Source organism: Mchenga conophoros, linkage group LG15, assembly GCF_057382185.1.
Source record: "Mchenga conophoros isolate Kocher_MC1m ecotype Shallow Benthic linkage group LG15, M_conophoros_male_GT1.1, whole genome shotgun sequence".
NCBI lineage: Eukaryota > Metazoa > Chordata > Actinopteri > Cichliformes > Cichlidae > Mchenga > Mchenga conophoros.
The window spans coordinates 41,042,718-41,065,969 of record NC_140540.1 but is presented as its reverse complement, the minus strand read 5'-3'; the positions used below and the strand labels follow the sequence as shown (position 1 = coordinate 41,065,969).

The 23,252-nt window shown below is 40.7% G+C and overlaps 2 protein-coding genes across 2 annotated transcripts; one reads left to right on the top strand and one right to left on the bottom strand.

Annotated features, from left to right (window-relative positions):
• On the bottom strand, positions 1–6,265 carry sid1 (secreted immunoglobulin domain 1). Its single transcript, XM_085247542.1, has 3 exons — positions 6,204–6,265; positions 1,598–1,659; positions 1–925 (listed from the first exon to the last, which is right to left on the bottom strand). The coding sequence occupies exons 1-3, from the start codon at positions 6,263–6,265 to the stop codon at positions 540–542; spliced, it is 510 nt and encodes a 169-aa protein (XP_085103668.1). The 3' UTR covers positions 1–539.
• Positions 6,266–7,284: 1,019 nt separating this feature from the next.
• On the top strand, positions 7,285–23,231 carry LOC146558956 (uncharacterized). Its single transcript, XM_085247130.1, has 5 exons — positions 7,285–7,940; positions 14,383–14,479; positions 19,560–19,713; positions 19,805–19,950; positions 21,893–23,231. Coding segments are annotated over exons 1-5 (726 nt in total). The 5' UTR covers positions 7,285–7,613; the 3' UTR covers positions 21,895–23,231.
• Positions 23,232–23,252: the final 21 nt, after the last annotated feature.

Here is a 23,252-nt window from a genome sequence, read left to right as displayed (position 1 = left end):
ACAGTTTTTATTATGGAAGGTATCAACAGGAAGCAAGCATTCTTGCTGGGTGAACAAGTGTGTTTCCTGTATTTGGCAAAGACAGAATCAAAGAAAAGATAGCGTACTGCAATGTACAAGAAAGGCAGTTTTTATTTATGCATTTTTAGCTTTGCTGATGCTATAATCTAGCAATAAATCTGCCAGCAGAAATGGTGGGGAAAGAAAAAGTAGTGCCACAAAGCAAATACCTTTACAGCAACACCTTCATTTGGCCGGACTGTGAGAGCGCATGGATATTGAAAAAGCACAGCCTTTAAATCACTCTTAATTCAAACACAAGTTAATTAAAAATCTCAGAAACTTGGCCGTTGTACATGTAAGCTCACTGTTTTCAGTCACTGCACAAAAAAAGCACATTTATTAAACTGTGAGATGGGGTGCAGATATTCTTCTGCGTATGATGTTCAAAGATGAGGCTTAAAAATGAGGGGAACTGAAGAAGAGCAGAGAAACAGTCTGAACAAGCAGCCAAGTAAAGCCGATCCTCACTCCTGACATTATTTCCTTCTGCGGCTCCGTGGCCTTGGTTCCTTCTTCCGGTCATCTCCCCGGCTGATTCCACAGTAATAAACCGCCGAGTCGCTCTGCTTGGAGCCTTGCACCACCAGTGAGCCATCGGCCGCTATAGAGACTTTACTGCGGGGAACACCGTTGCCGTATTTCAGTTTGAGTCTATCCATAGACCTGAAGGAGACAAGGAGCTGTGGTCCCTGTCCTGGTGCTTTCCTGTACCAGCTGAGGGTGGTGGGCGCGGTCGGGGCAGTGGTGGTGGTGAGCATGGTGAAATTGGAGGTGTCCAGCAGAGGGCACTGCAGGGTGGCGTTCTCTCCAAGCCTCACCTGGATGGTCGATGAGGGATCGACAGCTGCGTGGTTCTGTAAACCTTTACATGAACAACATCAAAGCGTTTGATATTCCTCACATACTGAAATGTTGTGTACAGTAATATGAACACGTAAAAAAAGCTTGTAGTGGAAAATCAAAACCTACAAAGTGAGTGTTAAAAATAAAAAATTAACATGGGAAAAAATGTTATAACATGTCATAAAATCAGAAATGTTTGGGTCCAGATTTGTTGAATAAATGTTAAAGAAGAAAATAGCTTAAAAATTAAAGTATGTTAAAAAAAATCTCAAAATATTACCATTATGATCAAAAACTTTAACCTTTTGGAAACGTATTAAAAAATGTGCCTGTTTTCTTTGCATTCAACTTTAAACAACATCAGCGTTTAGTTTGTTTGACCAAGATTTAAAACAGAGGAAAACCTTCTAAATTAATTTTTAATGAATGTTTATTCAATCAAACCTGTAAGTCTGTAAGCCAATAAACATTTTCTCTTTTGCACTCTAATCTCTTAATCCTGCACACAGGAAGCTTCATTTTGAACAGATTTTCACCATAAAATCCTTTTAAATTGGCCTAAAGTGGCGAACAGAGCTTCAGCCTGTCGACAGCGTCTTCGTTAAACATCCAGTTTTAAAGTCGGTGAGTCAGTGAAGTGTGAATTTGAATTCATTAATTGACGACAGAAAAGACAGAAAGTAGAACTCACCACTGAGAGCGAGCAGGATCACCCGGACCAGCAGAGACTCCATCATCAACTGACTGCTGCTGCTGTGAAACCAGCAGAGTGTTTCAAAACAAGACTAACGGATAACAACACATGGCTCAGTATGTGAACGCTGGATGTTTTTCCCTCATGTGAGACCTTTAGTTCTCATGTATGTAAATGTGGTAACACTTCATTCATATGTTAGCTACATTTAAAAAAAATGCTGAAAATTTCAAGATATTTCAAAGAAGGTTTTGTACTAATCAGAAGAGACATACTTTTAACATTTAACATAGTTAGGTCCAGATATATTTGGACACTGACACAAGTTTGTTTTTTTACCTGTCGACTGAAACATATAACGGACATGGACATAACTCTCAGCCTTCGTTTGGGGCTATCCACATTTCAGTTTGATGCAGGGTTTAGGAGTTTCAGCTCCCTAACATGTGCTACCCTCTTTTTAAAGGCGCCGAAAGTAATTAGACAACTGACTCAAAGAATATTTCATGGGCAGCTGTGAGGAATTCCTTTGTTATGTCATTATCAATTGAGCAGATAAAAGGCTTGAAAGAGTTGATTTGAGGTGTTGTGTTTGCATTTGGAAGATTATGCGGTGAACCGATAACAGTCAAAGGAGCTCTCCATGGGTGAAACAAGCCAATCTTAAGCTGCAAAAACAGAAAAAAGCCCATCCGAGGTATTGCTACAATATTAAAGGTGATAAAAACACTAAGCTTTGGTTCAGTCAAACCCCAACCCATTTGACCTTAGAACTGAAGAAGCTTCTCGGATGAGAGGTTAAAAGTCCTGACGCTTTTCTTTGCAAGCTCCTTTGACTACAATGACCTGGATGACTGAGAACCTTCACAGACATGACAGCATATATTGCTCTGCACACCTTTCAGCACTGATCATGCTTATCTAGACGTGCAAGCTGCCAGTTCCATATGCACTAATGCAGCGGTCTCCAACCTTTTTTGCGCCACGGACCGGTTTATGCCCGACAATATTTTCACAGACCGGTGTCCCAAAGTAGGTATCCCCAACATAATTTGTTTCCCCTGTGCTGGGAGTATGCAGGAAGTACTGATGTTTTCATTTTGTGAAAAAGTGAAAAATTAGTATCGTTACGTTACCATTCAGTTTGAAGGTTACAACAGAAAATTATATATTTATTGCTCACGAGGTATCAGATGGGATTATTTTAATAAACCATTAACATTTTGGCTGATAAATATTTTTATTCTCCTGTAACTTCACTATATAAAGAGCTAAATCCTCCAAAGTTTCAGGAGTAATGCGTCATAATAAGAAGTGTTTGTGAACAAAAAATCAACAATGTGGGATCCTGTTTGTCCGTGATTTACACAGGGGGAACAAATTGTGGCAGGACCAGCCTGATATTATTTGTATCCCACTATAACTTCGTTGTATAAAGAGCTAACATCTCAAAAATGTCAGGAGCAGTTAGTCATTATAAGAAGTGTTTGTAAACGAAAAATCAACAATGTGGGATACTGTTTGTCCGTGATTTGGACAGTCCAGCGTGTGCTCCCTACGCAGGGGAAACAAATTCTGTCGGGGATACCTAGTTTGGCACAACACCTGTACCGGTCCGAAGCCCGGGGGTTGGGGACCGCTGCACTAATGCACCCCTATACCAACAAAGATACGGGCTGTGGACTGAGTGCTGATAACAAGCCATATGGTCTCTTTCTCTGACCTTTACCTCGATGGATGCAGCATGCATGTTTTACAAACAGAATTACAAATCTCGATTCTTCTGACCATAGAACAGGTTTCTACTTCCCCACATTTTAAACGAGCTTTGGCCCAGAGAGGAAGGACGCATTTCTGGTAACAAATGGCTTCTTCTTTCCATGATAGAACTTTAACCTGCATTTATCGATGGCATGGTGAACTGTGTTCACAAACAATGAAGTGTTCTGGAGCCCATTCAGTCATTTTCACCACAGAATCATGCCTGTTTTTATTGCAGTGCCAGCTGAAGGCCCAGAAACTGAACGAATACACAGATCACTATTGATGGTCACAATTTTTTTAAAATATAATTTTAACAGAATTTTGTTAAATGATCACAGTGTGTATAAAATAATACCATGAATAATTATTGAACTCTTGTCTGTGTTGGGAGTTTGAAGGTGTAGAGTATGTGATCTTCCAGCAGGTGGTGCTGTAAAATCATCACTGCTTCGGAATCAGTCCGAGGTATGAAATCATGAGATGATGAAGCCTCAAAGGGCACACAGGGACTGGAGACTGTCACAAGCCAAAAACAACTTGTTTCAAATCTGAGCTTGTGCAAGGGGTTGCACAAATCTCTCCTCACAAAGCGACAGTACTTCACTCACTGTCTGACATGCTGGATTCTTATGCGTTCTGTTAAACTGAACCACATTATCTCATTAGTGATGTCTTAGTGTCAGCAGTAACACAACGCTGAACAAAACAATTAGAAACAGAAATGAAAACTTTGGTTGTTTTTGGACAACACAATCAGCTGCAGAGCACAGCACTGCTTTTATTGGTAAGCTGGAATATGAAGCCACTAACACACAGCCAGCAGGAAGTGTGACAACATGACACTGTTTTAGTTTACCTGAGTCACCCACACATTCACACACACATTCATCCAAGCACACGCTCACACTCCTGGTGGATTGGGGGCATTTCAGGGTTCAGCAACATTCAAGGTTGCTTTGGCAGACAGGGAGAGCTCGGGATTGATGAGTAGATTAGCTGCTCCTCCTCTTAAGCCTCTGTTTTTGGTATATCTGCTGCTAACATCAGCACCACTGTTCCTGGTTTGAATTAGCTCACTTTGCTGAGACTGCTTTTGCACTAAACTTTAAACGTGTTCATTTGTGCTGTAAAGTTTTGTATTTTAAAATCAGAGTCAGTGGAGATTGATTCACTTTTGACACCAACACCAAGCGGCCATCAGAGCGACTGTGGATGTGTGGCACTGATCGGCTCATCTCGTTTCCAGGAAAGGGAGGAAAACAACCTGAACCTTATTAGAAACTACATGTTAAAATGCATTTAGATTTCAAAGAAGGTTTTAAAGAAGTTTAAAATTGTAGGTTTGAGTTGATGCGACCATGTCTCTGACCGCCACGTTTCTATCATTGGTTAATACTGCTGCACCATCAATAAATAACAAATATAAGGCACTTGATTCATAAGACAAAATTCACATTTAGATTATCCCAGAGTGACGGAGTACAACACCGTGTATCCAGTACTCTCATCATATGGAACTAGAGGGTTGTATTTTTACTCAGTTGTATATAGTATTTGTATTTGTATTCTATTCTTATCTTATTGTATGTTTATTTTATTTTATTCTATTCTGTACAGTTGTGTACTGTATTTATTCTTATTGTATTCTAATTTTTGCGTCATAACTTTTGCACTGTCCACTTCCTGCTGTGACAAAACAAATTTCCCACGTGTGGGACTAATAAAGGTTATCTTATCTTATCTTATCTTATCTTAATTTAATTTAAAAAATACAATCATGGACATATTATTTCCGGTCTTGGCTTAGTATTGCCATGCTGTGTGAGAGTGCGGTTAACCCCTGACCTCATCTGAATGCACAGCACTTCCTCTGTTTGGACAGTAGAAAGGAGGGTCAGAGGTCAGCTGGCTGTCTGCCTTCAAGCCAAAAACATCAGATCTGAGAACAGAGGAGTGTTTTCTTTCTCTGTTCTCATGTTTTCTCTGCATTATTGGGTCTTTACCTAACAACACGAAGCCCCTCGAGGAGACCGATGTTGTGATTGGTCCTATATAAATAAAAAGAATTGAATCGGTTCACAAATCTTTATATGGTGGCAAGAAAGTGATGCTGATTAAACATTTCCTGTTGGCTTTTGCTGCAGCTTTTGAAGGTTTGAAGAATTCAGATAGTTTTGTGTTTGCAGGTGGTTCATATTTTAAGGTATACACACCATTTGGCTAAAGTGATAGCTACTCTGTTTCTTAGTTTAAACGGTGATTTTGAAAACCTGCATTCAGGATGGCAAAATGAGAAAAACATACGGTAATTTTAATGAATGATTTATTGCTTTAATCAAGAAAAATAATCAGTTTCAGCTTCTCCAAAGTGAAAGGTTGGTGCTCTCAACTGTTCTGCATCCTTGTATATTTAATATTTTTGGAGCCCTAAATGAACTAAACCTGTGAATGTAAATATCTTTTTCATGGCACTAACATATAATTAACTAGTGTAACTGAATTGTAGCTATCGAAGCATGCAGAGGTCCACAGCATTGTTAAACTTGACTTCCTTTGAGTCTCGATTTCTATAAAAGAAGTTAAAACTGGACTGTAGCTCTGATGTGACTAAATGAGTCGCAGCTCTCGTTTGAAAACTAATTCTAATGGGACAGTCGATTGGTGTGAATTGTAGAGAAACATATTTTATATTTTTCAGTCGGTTTTCTCTATTTAACTGAAGGATACACAAACACCTGCAGAATAATAACAATGGGATTATTTTTCAGTATGAAAATGTGCATGTTAAACTAAAGCATCCTGTATAATGAATATAATTAAAGGATTGAAACAAACCAACCTGGTTGAAAATGAGCTGAAATTGTACAGCAACCGATTTTGTGTACAGCTGTCGCTCCTCATAGATGCACTCAACCACCCAGCACTATGGCAGCTGTGCTGATGAACAGGCATATTTATCATTGACAATGATGGCAGAAAGCCACTGTTTCCTGCTCACTGTTTTTCTCTGCTATTTATGGACTTGGCCCAGGACACCTTCACTACACTAACTGTTTATCTGTCAGAGCAGTTAGCAAACACAGAACTAAAGGCAGAGGTCAGTGCATTATTGTTTGGACAGGAAAATGAATGTTATTTCCAGTTAGATTTGAAAAAAGAAGCATTTTTATTTAAGCTGTAATGCATTTTGATTCTAAAATCTCTTTAAAGCTCTCCCATCAGCAACAATAGTTTGGTGTTTTCCAGCTGTGAGCAGCTGGTCCATTTACCAGAAGTGAGTGTTGTTTGGTCTTAAGGCTCTTTGCTTTCAGTAAGTCTCCCTGTTTCATCTATTCTGCAGACGCTGCTGAGAAGTATTATCCACTGGCTTCTTTATGAAAACAACTTGCATGTGTTTGGCTCCATCCCTGAAAACTCTGTCCTGACGGGGTGGGGTAGGTGGGTGTTGTTAAAGGAGTGGCTAACCCTAGGTGATTCAGGGACATGGAGCCACAGCTGGACCAGGGTCCCTTAAAGCTCCTGGTAGGAGTTACAGATGTTTAAAAAGATGTTTGGCTAAACCACAGAGACTGTTGCCCCTGAGCCAATCACAGCGAAGGTAGACATGGTGGGCATTGGGGGCTGTGGTCTTGTGAATCAGAGGGTGGGGCTTGTGGGATCTACGTGCCAGCAGCTGGCATGAAAACATGAATGCGGCTGTAAAGTAGGTTTTCTTTCTGATGCTGCGTTTCTTTGTCTTTCTTTTCTCTGTTTCTCTTTTCTGAGTTTCATTTCTCTGCCTGGAGCATATTTGCAGTTTGAGTTCATCCAAGATCATCACTGGCAAGCTGGGAAATAGAAACAGAAAGCTTCAGTGTTCGACACACACCCACACACCCACACACCCACAGACACCCTCCCTCTCTCTTTACATGTAACTTTCCAACTTAGCTCTGTGTGAGTGTTAAACTCTGCTGGCTTCACTCTGATGTTGTAACTTTCCTGTTGATCGCTGCATGCTCTCTGGGTTTGATAACACCGACACAGAGAAGGAGGACGAGGTTCAGGGTGGGATGGTTCCTGGGGGTGGAGATGGTGAGGTTTGCCGTCCTCCTGTCATCGTGTGAGGGAGCCCCTCCCTGTGTCCCTGCCCAGCCTGAAGGGAAACTCCAGCTCACTTCAACCTGAGAGACTTACTGAGAGCAGCTGCTCCACCGTTCTCCACCGTTCTTCATCGTTGTCATCATTTTCATAGCCTCCAATCCCCCCGATGGCGGCCGCCTCCAAGTCCTCCCAGATGGTAAAGAGTGTGGTGATTGCCCTGCTGGCGCTCTGGTCCATCATCTCTCTCATCGTGATCGTGGTGTGGGCGACATCTCCCGACATGAAAGGCGCAGCCCAATGCCGCGCCGAGCTGCAGGAGGTCACCGAGAAGATGGAAGGGGCAAAGGTGGTGTATAACAAGAACAAAGAAGCTCTGGAGAGGATGGTGTTGGAGGAAAGGAGGAAGACAGAGCAACAGAGAGCTGAGAACCTGGTGCTCCTGGGCCAACTCAATACCACCAACGTCACACTGGAGGAGTGCCGGCAGGAAAACGTGAGTTCAGTCATTTATTTATCATTTCAGCACCTCCTCTGCTACCCATGGGTGGCATTTATGTCAGACTGATTATGTAGTTTACAATGATGTAGACTTAGTTGAAGAAATAGAAAAGAATAGAATAGAATAACAGAGCACCAGTTGGATCAGTTATCAGAGCCATGCAAAGCTCCCCTCCTGCTGTACCTATCTTTGCATAGTATGGTTGTTTCATTAAAATGGTGAGCCAGCCTTTGCTTCATATTAGAAAATGTTCATATATCGTTGGACCAACGAGTAATTTTCTTTGAGGTTAGTTTGCACGATGGTCGGTTGGCCTTACTACACCCTTAACTCCACAAACCCTTCAGAAGCTTCTTATTGTATCTAAGACATTATAATAATTTTCAGCTGCAACATTGCAGTCATATGCACATGAACAAATTACTAAATATTATCCTGCCATATCATGTGCACGACAATTAAAAAGCTCTACGTCTTTTTTAATAGAAGTATGTTGTGTAGGTTGGCCTGCTGCTACAGTGGTTAGCACTGTTCTCGTACACCAAGAAGGTCCCGTGTTCCTGTGTGGAGGTTCATGCGCTACTCATCTCCGGGTACTCCTGCTTCCTCCCACAGTTTAATGATGATTCCTAATTGAATGTTAGTGGGAATATTTGTCTGAAGGGCATACCTGCCTCTTGCCCTTTGATAGCTGGCATAGCTAGGCTCCACAAAGTAGAAAGGGGGGAAAGGTGGATGTTTCGGTGGCAAATTTCAACTAAATTAAATGACTAATATGCTCCTTTCACTTTTTAGACTTTTAAACCGGTTTAAAAAAACGCTCTCTTTATCTTTGATACTGCGGGAATAAAAGTCAAAACCTTTTTGATTGGTTCCTTTCATCACAACCACCAACAGAACCTACGGTCATACGGTCGACACTGCAAAGAGCCAAATAGAAATGCATTAGATTCACCTCAGTTTTTTATTCTTGCCAGCTTTAGACTGAAGCTGAAGTTGTGCTTAACTCACAATGAGTCCCAAACATCAGCAGACTTCCCAGCATGCACTGGAAGCTCCCAAGAATGATAGTTTGACTTAAATTACAAACTTAATACTGATACTGAAAATAGCATCTTTTTTTAATCCAGCTTGCAAAATTGAAACCAAAGCTGCCCCACCCACCTCACCAAAACACTAATGGCTTCCATCTGTCCTCAAAAAGAAAAAACGCTGAGACATATCAATAAATGTCATCAGAGAGGGTAGACGGAGACCAGAGTTTGGCATGTTTAGGAGTCAAAATGTGAAATATCCACAGTGACGGTGCAGAGCTGAGTTTGATGCAACAAGGATTTCTCTGAGTGTGAAAATGAGCTCAGATATGAACAGAGTGGGATTCTCTCCTCCTCTTTGCTCAACTCTTTCCACTTTGGGAGACCTGATTTTCCTTCGCGTACAACAACTTTTTTCCTCCCTGCAGGCTTGACTCAGTGTTTATAGGATAAGAGGCATTCAGTTGCTTCCAACATTTCCAACTCTGTATTCTGAGAGTCGCTGGTTGGAAAAAATGAGTGTTTGCCTTCTCTCTCCCTCCTCCTGTGGTTCGTCCTGACTCACTCCCACTCTCCACTCCTTCATTCCTCCCTCCCTGCCTGCTCCTTACTTTTTCCTCAGTCTAACTTCTCCCCTCTTGACTCTGACTTTTCTACTCATCCAGTAAAAATGTTTGGCTTCTGCACACATTTTTGTGCTGAAGTAGTTGCAGGCGTCATTGCTGCTAGCTATCCACAGCTATTGAGATTATGGAAATGGATGCATGCACAAACACGCAGCATTTTTCTAGAAACATGCTCACCACTGTGATGTGCGCAAATCAGGTCATCACAAACATAAAAGCAAAATGAAACTCAAGGAAACAGAATCTTATGTTGAAGCTGCTTTTAGGGCTGAGTGCCAATGAGCAAAGATCTCTTAAATATGCATGTTTATGAGAATTATAGCAAGATGATCATCCACACTGACAAAGCAGACATTTTGGAAAGTACCAAAGAAACCAAAGTTTATTTTGTCCTTCCTGTCAGCTTCCTGTGCTCAACTTCAAGCTGGTAGAAGAAATCCTGTCAGATATCCTTCAGCTGCTTTTCAGAGGTTAGCAGTTATTCTCAACTATCTTCATCAACATTTCCCCAGCACTGCAATTAATGCTGTCAAGTCAACCGTGCAGGCTTTTTCTTTTTGCAGGTCTCCTGTGGCATCCCCACACAGACATACAAAGTTTTAGCAAAGTCCACCTAAACAGGGTTACCATTGTGAAGAGTTTCGTTTTACCCCAAAGTACTGGCTAAACCCTCCCAGCAAATGAAAGCAAAAGTAAAAAGTGAGGCACAACAAACAAACAAAATCCTCCTAAGAAGCTTTGAGCCTTGGATGCAAAGTTTTCAAAGGGACCTGACAAAGTTGCACCACCTCTATCCTTCTGATGTAGATTTCACCTGTCTATAAAAAGGAAAGGTTATCTTATATTACTGCAGCTGGTTAATCGGGACATTCAGTGAATATGCAGAGGGCATCTAACAACAACGGGGCCAAAGCTGGAATTCCTCCAGTACACTTACGACCTTTTGGAGGATTTTTAAAGGAGATATCTGAAAGATAATTCTTAACTTTACTAACATGTCCAAGACGTTTGTGCTGAATTCACAGTAAATGAAATTGTAGTGTTTTTTAATTTATTTGTTTTATATTTTATGTATTTGTTACTTAGGACTGTGTGCATGAAACACCCACCCAGTAAATGGATGCGGCTTGCTAACAGAGGCTACTTGGTAGCACTGGCTGATAACGCCATCCGAGTCCTTTCTGGCTCCATAAAGCCTGCAGCACTCATGCTGAAAGTCCAAAACCTGTAACTCCACCGTGCTTGGATTTTTCTTGATTCTGATTAGTTCTTTGGGTGTGACTGTGCAGAGCGACGTGCAGTAAAGTCTGTTACCTTATATGACCATTACTTCTAGCCATCTAATAAGCAATAGTGTTAACTGCACCTGAGTAAGTGAAAATCTAATTAGAAAAACTGGTTAAAAAAAGGCAACAACAATGTAAGAGGTGGGAGTTTCCTAGGATTTGTCTAAAACCTTTTTCCAGGATTAAGAAAGACAAAAACGTCCTCTGTCGAGGGAAAAGCCTGGACGTGTCAGTTAAACTCCACTGCCGTAAACACACGCTCTTCTTTTCTGCATGTAAAGAACAACTGTCGCTCAGTCCTTCCAGTCATGCTCTGAGCTCTCAGATGTGAAACGTTTGGACTACATGTGATATTTGCAGTTGTTACGTGAAATTTTGAGATCTGGGTTCAATTTTAGTTGGTGTGTTTTCATGTTAATCAGCTGAGGCTGTCTGTAATGTTTGTCTTTTGACTTGGGTATTAACTTCCTTTAAGTGATTGTTATTGCACTTTTTTTTTTTACTGTAAAAGTTATCAATGAGACCAGCAACATTGGAAGCACCTACCCGTGAACCATTTTTGCACTCCTTGTCTATCAGAAATCAATAATCAGTATGAATGTTAAGACATTGGTAAAGATCAGAAAGCACACAGTTAGCAGAAAGGAGCACTGCTGTGAGGGCAGAAGAACAGCAAACAGAAAGGAATCCAGATCCCTACATCGAGCCTTCAAAAAAGGTTCTACGAAAACAAGAAAAAACCCAAAAACTGATCAAACGGTAAAGTGAACCACTGAAACGCCATCAACCTGAGTCGTGTCTGTGAAGGTTCTCAGTCATCCAGGTCATCGTAGTCAAAGGAGCTTGCAAAGAAAAGCGTCTGGACTTCTTTAAGTTGCTTGAAGACGTTTCACCTTCATCCGAGAAGCTTCTTCAGTTCTAAGGTCAAATGGTGGAGAGTCCCAGATATAAACCTAGTGGGAGTGACCCCCCACAGAGGGACAAAAGGACCCCCTGATGATCCTCTAGTCGCCTGAGCCAAGGTGGGAAACTGGGTGTGGGTCACAATCAGCCAGAGTTTCGGGTGTGTTCATTGTGAAACCTGGCCCCACCTTATCATGCGAATTCCTGAGGTCAGATGGCCCAGGATGTGAGTGGGCGTTAAGGCGTCTGGGAAGGGATCTCAAAACTGGATTATAGATGGCAGAGAGTTGGTGTCGTAAACCCCGCCTCTGTTCAAAGATGGTCGCTCACAGTGGACATAGATGCTTCTTTCACTCCTCTTTCAAACCATCTGTCCAAAATGTGAACATTGGCATCCTCGAAAGAGTGACCTTTGACCTTAAGATGCAGATGGACTGCTGAGTCTTGTCCTGTGGAGGTGGCTCTTCTGTGTTGTGCCATGCGCTTGTGAAGTGGCTGTTTGGTCTCTCCAATGTAGAGGTCTGGGCATTCCTCGCTGCACTGTACCGCATACACCACATTGTTAAGTTTGTGTCTTGGCGTTTTGTCTTCCCAGATGCCTTAACACCCACTCACATCCTGGGCCATCTGACCTCAGGAAATCACATGATAAGGTGGGGCCAGGTTTCACAATGAGCTCACCCGAAACTCTGGCTGATTGGGACCCACACCCAGTTTCACACCTTGGCTCAGGCGATTAGAGGATCATCAGGGGTCCTTTTGTCCCTCTGTGGGGGGTCACTCCCACTAGGTTTATATCTGGGACTCTCTCACGTTTGAGAACTAACATGAAAGTTCTCACTTTACATACTGAGGAGTCATTGTGATAACAATAGGGGGATTTTGGAAACCTGTCCTTATGCTCCAGTATTGATAAGAGATTGACGTAATAAAGATCTCTGCCTCTGCACAGCATCAGTGTCATTATCAGTGAAGTCTGAGTGGACAGATTATGTTATATTGTATCATTAAAAGGCCTCTCAGGATGGAGAGATTTGTTTGGACTGGTCCTTTACATCTAATAATAACTGTTGCCTGTGATGAAAGGAATTCTTCTAAAAGCCAGCGCTGCCCTGCTTTCAGTCACCAGCTTAGCTCTGAGAACACAAAGTTTGGTCCAAGTTGATGTCGTACCAAAAATGATATGAAACACTGAGTTGTTGCCACATAGAAGCTCTGTTCATTACAGAAAACAAAAAAGTCCTAGCTATATATTATTTATGTGAAGTCAAAATATCTAGATTTGTTTTACTGAAAAAAAGTTCATAATTAAATTCATGTTTCTACTGCTGACTTAAGCTTTGCCAAATTTTCTCAATTGCTCAAAATGTTCATGTTGCATGCTCCCAAAGAGCAAAGAGGAATCCTGCCATCACACAGCAGGAAGAAGGCAACAGAAAACCTTCAGTTGGAGAGTCTGAGTCATGATGTGTGCCAAACCCAACAGTCACTGAGATGGCATGAAGACCCAGCACACATTTTAGCAGCTGATTTACAGGTTTAACTAATCATATATATAAAAACATTAAAATTGTTGGAAAGAATCAACTTCATGAAAAACGTTGTTTACAAACAAATAAATCTTTTGTTAAACTTTAAAATCTTTACTGCATGTACAGAGATTCAAACTGCAACGTGACTCTTGGTGAGGCAGCAGTTCTAGTTGTTACACATAAAGAACCTGTCAACTTGTCATGCTGGTTGTGAACATTTGAGTTCTACTGAAAGACTAGTGACTAGTTAGTAGAGGTAGTCCCGGTTCATCTACTTGTCAGTTTCTTGGTTCATTGCTTCCTTTGATCCAAAACACCTGTGAGGTTTGTTTACGCCCACATACTTGCCTCCTAAGAGGAGGAAGCACCTTGTGACAAAGTGGATGAGCAGTTGGAACACGCTCCTCACACCTAATCAATGCCCCACATCTTTAAAGCTTCTTGAAAATAAACGAGTGAAATCTTTCTCTCACAATACTCAGAAAGTCAACAATGTCTCAGACAGGAACTTTTTTAAACTCACTAAATCTAAATATGAATCCTATTGTATGACTAGAAATGAATTCTTACCACCAATAAACTGTTTGTGGTAAATTTACACAAAACATGGACATAACCCTGGTGATGCCACCCAGTGGTTAGTGAAGCTGCATGTTTTTGTCCACACCATCGTAGCCTCAGGGTGATGTGTACTCGGGCCATTAGGTGAGCAGTGGCATCGTTTTCCTACAGATTTTGATCAGAATTTTGCTGTAAGTTTTAAATTATTACAATATATATAAAATATGTGGTTGATAATGATGGAGGCATAAGAAAAAAAGGGCGTAGTCTTAAACTAACCACTGACCCTCTTGCTACAAGTTGCTGATAGTTGACAGAACCACGGTCAGAAATCTTGCTGTTAAAATCAAGGGATTTGTGATATAAAATGAAATATTATTGATAGGAAAAGCTAAACATTACACTAACGCAATGCACAGAACTGTTAACTCACAGTAACACCAAGGTTTCTTTTTCTTCTTCTCCCTTTGGGGTGTGTTTAATTCATTCTACAGGTCCTCCTGAACAGGAACATGACCATCATGCAGGAGGACATTGAGGAACTGCGACAGAAAGAAGCGAACCTCACTGTTCAGCTCGGCCTGCTGAGAGGTAGGAAAAACTCCATCACTGCCATGAAAGGAGACTTTTCCCCGGCCCTATTCTTAGCCATATTTTCCTCCACTGTTGCCATGAGGACAGAGTGTAAATAAATACACGATTGGTCGGTCAAAAAACAAAAAGAAGTGGAGGGCTGGTATTACCAGCAACAGCCCAAGTTGTAGGTGTTGTTGTCTCAACACCTAAAGCACCCATTACTCTGTCTGGATGTCGTTGTCAGTGTTGTGGTCATTTCTGTACGTTGTCGCAGTAGATTTGCCTCATCAGTAGAATTTATTCCTTTTTTTATGTTTACTTTATCAGGAATTCTGAGATAAAAACCTGGCCAAGGTAGCAACTTTACACACAACACTGGTGCATTGTTCCTTTGTTGCCGGTGTAATTACTTTCAGAACAAACAGCGGGACCCGTCAGGTCTGAGGAATGTGGGTTTCCCTGTATTGAAGGATCACAACGCTATGCCAACAGCTCGCAGGGCAGAAGTGACTTCACAGAGCAGCTCAACATGTCACAAACTCCAACACCTGCATTTTAATTTAACTCTTACATATCTTCATGTTTCCTCTAATGATCAGGTCCAAAACCTGGTGCAACAGTTGTCTTTGATTCTTTGTGCTGTTTGCAGCAACACAAACTACAAAATTCTGTGTGAATCCAAGTGCTGGAGATATTTCAGTACCAGCAGGGTTGATGGTTGAACTGCATCAGCATTGTGTGGTGCTTCTAAAATTAATTAGATCATTTTTTGTTGTTTTGTTTTTCTTTCCAAAGCCAGGCAATGTCTCGCTGTAAAACAGCTGCCCATCGGTGTTCTTTCATATCCTTTGTTATTCTTTTAAAGCTGATGAAACAGTTATGTAAAAAAAAACCTTCGACTGAGCTGTTACAACAGGAAGCTCTGCATGGTTTTGAGTTTAGGAACCATTTATGTTTCACTTCCTCTTTTGTGCACATTCTCTCAGGGAGGCAAGTGGTTCACTTTGTGGTGTTTTTGGTGTATAAACTACCAGTCAAAGGTTCAGACACGCCTCCTCATTTAATGGTTTTTCTTTATTTATACTACTTCCTACATTGTAGATACATACTGAAGAAATCAAATATTTGAAGCCAGATATATAGAATTATGTAGCAAAGAAAAGATTGATAAGATATTGATATGTTTTATATTTTATATTCCTTAAAGTAGCCGCCTTCTCTCAGTGAGCTTCATGATGTAGTCACCTGAAATGGTTTCTACTTCACAGCCGTGTCTTGTCAGGGTTCATTTGTAGAATTTCTTTGCCTTGAGTGGGACCATCAGTTGTGTTATGCAGGTTGGTGCACAGCTGACAACCCTATTTAACAATTGTTATAATTCATATTATGGCAAGAACCAATCTGCTAAGTAGAGAGAAACAACAGTTCATCATTACTTTAAGAACTCAACGTCGGTCGGTCCGGAAAATTCACGAAATTTCAAATGTGTCCCCAAGTGCAGCCACCAGAACCATCAAGCGCTACAACGAAACATGATCACACGAGGACCGCCCCAGGAAAGGAAGCCCAAGAGTCACCTCTGCTGCTGAGGATAAATTCACCAGCCTCAGAAATCGCAAGTTAGCAGCAGCTCAGATTAGAGCCCAGATAAATGTCACAGAGTGTTTCAGTAGCTGACACATCTTTACATCAACTATTCAGAGGAGACTGTGAATCAGGCGTTTGTGGTCAAATAGCTGCTGATAAACCAAGACTAAGGAAAAGCTACAAGCAGAAGAGATTTGTTTGGGCCAAGAAACACAACGAGTGGACATTAGACCAGAGGAAATCTGAGCTTTGGTCTGATGAGTCCACATTTGAGATCTTTGGTTCCACCTGCGGTGTCTTTGTGCGATGCAGAAAAGGTGAATGGATGATCTCTACATGCATAGTTCCCACTGTGAAACATGGAGGAGGAGGTTTGATGGTGTGGGGGGGGCTTTGCAGGTGGCACACTGAACCAGCATGGCTAACACAGCATCCTGTAGCAACATGCCATCCCATCCAGTTTCCGTTTAATTAGTCCATCATTAATATTACAACAGGACAATGACCCCAAACACACCTCCAGGCTGTGTAAGAGCTAACTGACCAAGAAGTGATGGTCTGGCTTCCACAGTCACCCGACCTTAACCCAATCAAGATGGTTTCGGATGAGGTGGACCACAAAGTGAAGGCTAAAGGGCCGACAAGCGCTCCGCCTCTCTGGGAACTCCTTCAAGACTGTTGGAAACCATTTCAGGTGACGACCTCATGAAGCTCATTGAGAGAATGCCAAGAGAGTGCAAGGCAGTAATCAAAGCTAAGGACGGAAAGTTTTGAGTTATTTCACACTTTTTTTACTACATAATTCCATGTGTTCATTTTGATGCCTTCAGTGAGAATCTACAATGTAAATAGTCATGAAAATAAAGCAAAACCATGAAATTGGAAGGTGTGTCCAAGGTTTTGTCTGGTAGTATATATGTGACGTAGGATTTCTTTAAGCAGGTGTAAAGTCTGTATATTGTCATTTTGAGAGTTGCACTCATGGAGATCTGTTTGTTTTTGAGGCAGTTGGGCTTTCTGAGCGTCTTGGAGATGATGTCTGGATTCTCTGTAATGTTAATGTTTAGTGTAAAAATGTCCCGGACACCAAATATGCAGAAAAGAATCACTATCGACTAAGGTTTTGGGTTGGTCATTAAGTTTAGTCATTAACACTTTCACAGCAGCTTAATTCAAACCACCTATTACTGACTAATCAGTTAAGTATGGGGTCATCTAAGATGTTCTAACCCTGGATAATGAAAACATGCATTTTTAAAAATTCTGATCCAAAATATTACCTGTGCCCAGTGTTTATTTTAACCTATTGATTTAGCCCTGGAGGGCCTACTTCTGGTAGCTAAAGATGCTAAAACCATAGCGTAGTCAGAGGGATGACAGCAGCATTTTTTCTTTGTCAAACCAGTTTGAACTAGTAAACGGCAACAAATAAGATAACCATCTCAAAAGATAATCTGCTTTAGTCTTGTTTGTCTCGTTTCATCGTAAACTGAAAATGAAACTAAAAAAGTGTTTGAGGTTCAGAGGCACCACTTTGTGGTGACACATAGATGTCTTCTCTCCTGCTGGTCAACTCAGCACTCACATTCTTAACTTTTGTTCAATGAGATCAGTTCTTAAAGCTGTTCATACTATGAGTTTTGAACCAAAGCAGCAGGACTTGGTTTAAGTAGTTCCTTTTTAAAAAGAGCTCATTAAAAAACAGATGTCAAACTAAAACTTCATTAAAGGACTCTTTGTATTGTTTAAGTGATTTTTTTTAATACTGTACCATAAAACACTAATCTTTATCATACGAAGGAAAGCAATTTTCTTGACTAGGAATCTCAAAAAATAACAGGGCAAGAACAGCGGCCTGATGGGAAGTGGAGACATACATTAATGGAGGTGACTTCCTGCAGCAAGCGGTTGAAGGGAAACAATAAATTCCTGTACGGAGGAGATATGAAAGGAGCATTGTGTTAGAAGGGAGAGGGTTGCTCTGATAAACATCAGTCACTATTTAATATGAACAAATCAGTGTGGAAGAAATCAGTCACAAAACATCGGACTAGGAAAAAACATGTAGCCAGGGCGTGTTTTCGTTTAAAATGTGTGCTTTTGATCCCTGAAATTTTTCTGTTTGCACCAAACGCTGTATGTATGTATTAAACAGACTAATAAAACCCCACTAATTGTTTTTCACCAAAACCAAAGTGCAGATGTCTTGGACAGTTATTCAGCGAGCCATGCTATTTATCACATAACTGCATTTGAGTCATACTGAATAAAAAAAATTAAGTTACGCTTAAAATTTAAGAATGCTCATTGGCTTACAAGTTTCCAGTCTCAGGCCATTAGGAAGCGGTTTCACAATCAGACCCGTGCCTTCTTGTCACTTCTGGTTTTTGAAACCAAGATGTCAATGGGAAAAAACCTAATCTCAGAATCAGACTCAACGAAACAAATGGATGATGTTAGGTAGCTACTTTCATCTTTTACACCATCTATGCACCAATGACTGTAGAAAACTTTTATACAGTCATTGCTATGAACCTACAGCTACAGCCCCCTATGTCTCTAGCTACCTGTCAGTCAAATAAGCCAAATGCCTAATAATGCAAACTTTATTTAAACTGGTAAGTTACTTAAAAGTTCACATACTTTACAGCTGTTATGAAGGATGGGATTTGCTACAAAGTCAAAATTGTTGTTTACCAGGTTTGGGCTGCAGTTTTTTAGGCTTCTGATTTAGGTTCATTTTCCAGCTTTAGATGTTGCTGCTTTTTTTAAACATACTGAAATAATTTTGCTGTTTCGCAGAAGACTTTAGGAGCCTGGTTTTTGGAAGTGGAGGAATGTTGGAAAGAATTAAGTATGAAAGGAAATAAATGAATGTGTGTTGGAAACAAGTGAAATGATGACACAACTCTAGAAAAAAAATCCGGTTGTAGGATTGATGATGATGATCTCACTGAGCCTGAGTAACATTCTGCAAATGACGAAGTCAAAGTCCAGACAAGACGAGTGCTGGCAGCACAGCACAGGTCATTCCTCACATAGCTCCCACTGGAGGCTCTCTGATACCACTCCATGTTTCCTTATAAGCTAATGCAGGCGCAGACCTGAGACAAACCCTCAAAGCGTGTCTGGACTGAGGAGTTCCCAAGAAAACAAATGTAGGATTGGTTAGTTACTGTTGCTGGGTTGGAAAACTGTCTACAGGTCCAGAAAACTAAGCAGAACGTAGACTTGGAGTTTTATTTCTACTTCACAGATCTACATTTTTTTTAAAGCACCTGTTTCCAACCGCAGTCCTCTCAAGATCCTTTATGTTGTGAGACAATATAATAAGATAACCTCAGCTATCAGCCAATCCCATGTAAGGAAGCACTTGGCGACAGTGGGGAGGGAGAATCCCCTTTTAACAGAATCTGGAAGTATCCTGTATGTGTGCTGTTTGTGTGGTTCATCTGTTTTTGCATGGTTCCTTGCATTCACTGGAGCTTTCCCTGTTTTCTGTTCTCAGATCAAATTGACACCCTTGAGCAGAACCTGACCCAGGCCGTTCATAAGACCGAGGCTGCAGAGAGTCTGCAGAAGGCTGCTGAGAGCAACATGATGGCAGCTCAGGCTCAGACCAAAGGCTGTGAGTCCAGCAAGCAGGCTGTGCAGAAGCAGCTGTGAGTCCACACTGTGAGCTAAACTGATCATTGGGGGATTCTCCTGAATGAGGCGGTAGTTCTGACTCTGTCTCTGCTTTTGTGTTAACAGTCAGAAGTGTACAGCGACCAAATCTGAAGCTCCTCAGCTGACACAGCCACGGGCCCCCACCTCTGCCCCTAGTTCCACTGCTCCTCTGTTTGCTGGTATTCCTGCACTGATGCTGCTTGTCTGCAGTGCTCTGCATCTGATAACCTGTGAGTAGCAACAATGCTTACACATCTGTCTCACTGCAATGTTAATCCCTTATGCATGATGCCAAATCTGATCCTAAACAACCTGCTGCACCCAAACGTGTTCTGCACAGGGTGTAGCAGGGAGTCATCCTGGTTTTATCTTTGCTAAATTATTTAAAGTTGAGTTTAAGTAGATTTGCTTATTTCACTTAAGAGTTTATTGTTAAAAACATTTTTCATTTTACTTTAGTTTTATTTATTGTGTGTGTGTGTGTGTGTGTGTGTTAGTTTTTATGTCTTTAGTATTTACCAGCTGGCATCCTGCAACAAACACAGATTGAAACTCTTTTGCTTAAAAATGTAACAACATGGAAATGAATGATCTATCGTCACTTGCAAAAAACGTTCAACAGAAAAAACTCATTAATGGTGTAAAATAAATGATTAAACATGTCATTATAATATGCAACAACATAAAATGATGACAAAAGTCTGCATGAATCTGCAGTTACTAAAATACCATAGTTCATCACACAGGTTAAGTTCTCATTAAGAAAGACACACACTCACAAAATAAATAGTTCTCCATCTGCTGGCTGGAGTTGCTCACTGCAACGAAGAGGCTGCAGAAAAGCCGTAGAAAAGAGCATCCTTAAATTATAAGTCCTTTAAATTTTTGAGTCCTTTAAATGTTGGGGTGGAGCTAGACACTTCGGTTAAATTCAGTTTTATATATAAATCGTGCCAAATCACAACAGTTGCCTCAAGGAGCTTTACACTGTAAGGTAAAGATCCTACATAAATACAGAAAAAACAGAGAACAAACGGCCCCTATGAGCAGGAACTAGGCGACAGTGGGAAAGAAAAACTTCCTTTAAACAGGAAGAAAGCTCCGGCAGAGCTAGGCTAGGGGACAGGCAGCCATCTGCCACCACCACAACGTGAGATTTCATAGATTTTCATTGTTTTACACATTTCTGTTGTCCTAAATCAAATTCCATTTGCTAAGTTTCAAGCAAATGGAATTTAATCTGGCAAACTTAGTTATTCTGAGAGAAAAACAGTTTTTAGGTTTGAATATATGTGGAACTTTTTTCATGTATTTTTTCTGTATTGTTTTTTAATGTGAAGAAAAAGTAAATTCAGTGGAACGCAGAGCTCTGGTATTTGCTTTGTAAAGTAGACTCAAATGTCTTTATTATTATTATGACCAAGTTTCTTTTGCATCTTTTGTTAAAGGAAGTAAGCTCTTAATCTGCATGTGACATATATCTATGTCACTGTTTTAGTTAAATTTCTTCAGTTTTTTTTTATCCATTTGGGAGATTTTAACAGCCTCAACAACTACTGATCAGTGGCCATGAGTACCATTCATAGAGTTGGTGAATGGCTACAATCAAACCATTGTAAGATGGCGAAAGATGTATCTTTGGTCTGTAGATGTTGATCAGTGGTCATGAGAATCTGAATGATCATAAACTGACCTCCCAGCCCATTGTTCCTTCAGAGGGCTGGTTTCAGTCATTATGCAGACGTACTGTTTATAAGATTGAAACCTGCAGTCAGCTGAGACTGAAGACGTCACCTGGATCAGCGACGAAACGTTTCTCCCACTGAAAACGTCCAGATAACAAAATCAACTTTTGGGACTGACTTACCTGGATGGTTGAGCATGCATCAAGACACACAGGAGATGTTCATTATTTATTTACTGTATTATGCAGAGTGAATAGACACCCACTTTATTGGTGGTAAGGTGACAAAGGGTTTAACACTGCCACCTCTACAGCAAAGAGGTCCTGGGTTCAACTCCCATCGTCCAGCTAGTTTCTTGTGTGTGGAGTCTGCATGTTCTCCCCAGTGTGGGTTCTGTCTGGGTTCCAGCTCCCTCCCACATTCAAACACATGCATTTTAGGTTAATTAATGATAACCATCACTTAACTTGTTTTTTCTGCTTTGTAGGAGTTGAACATGGAAAACGGTCGTACTAACAGCGAGCACTGCTGTCCAGCAGGAGGAGCGGAGCCTGGACTAACATACCGACTGCTGTACAAACGTTTTGCGTAACAAACGAACTGGTTACCGTGGGGATGCATCACGCTGAATGGACACAAACCTTGCTTTTTGTTTTTTACCCCACAGCTGAGACGTTTACTGCCCACTGGACGCTGTTGACTGTCTTTTTTACTGTTACATATGACCATTTGTAGAACAACCATTTCCATTAAATGAAATCAGATAAAGGTCAGATTTTTACTGCTAGCTGCGATCAGGTTCAAGTGTGTGAACGATGTTTTGCTTTTTGCATGCCTTTTTGTGCGCTTGAAGCTTCACTCATCCAAAAGACTTTTACAGGCTTTTCATGACTTTCATTAGATGCTTTTGTTTTAGGCAGAGGGGGTGGGGGTCAATGTTCCATTTAAATAAACCTGAGGATTGTTTTAGGTTAACACCATATTTTTTTTCTCAGTTTTGGATTAAAGTAGCTTTTTTTGTACATTTCAAGCTTTGCTCTTTCATTGGGAAATTTTGACGACTGAAATAACCTGAATGTTACTTCGTCCAAATCTGAGGATCTATTTTAGTGTTTTAATATTGCAGCTGTTGGTTTTGCAGGATATCCTCAAATGTTACTGTTGAAATGGAGGTTGAACATCTGAAATGTTTGTTGCAGTAAAGGTTGAGGCACTTGGAGTAATGTAAGTGTTCTGGAAATATTGCTGGTTTTAATTTCACTCAAGTACTTGTAAGGTAAACATGACAACATGTTCAGTGTGCAACTTTTTTCAGGTATTAAATGTTCTATTTGGTCACAACAAATTTTTTGTCGCCAGAAAATTTAATGTAATTTGCAATTTTCAACTTAATGCAAAAACTGGACCCTGTCTGATTATCTGGTTTTTGTACATACTTCAAACAAGTACAGACAGAAATTTGATTATCACAGATGTTACTTTGTTTTTAATGCTTTTCACACCGGCAGCTACAGTGCTGACGTCAGCTTCATTAAACATCAAACACCACACACTCTGGCTGTTACCAAGTGATCTTAAAATCTTTTAAAGTTGACTTATTCTGCTTTTGGTCATTTTTTTCACATGTACTGTTTCAGTGATTGAAACTTTTTAATATGAGTATCCAAGTCAGTGTTTGCATGTATGCAAAAGGTAGAGGTCAGACTATGTGCAAATAATCCTTGTAAGGCAAAAGTACAAACTTAAGACTGTCCCCGATATCGTTCCATCTGTTGTTCATTAAAATAACCCAGAAACTGATAAATAAAGATAACTTTGAACTGTGATGTGTAATCATGATTATAAAT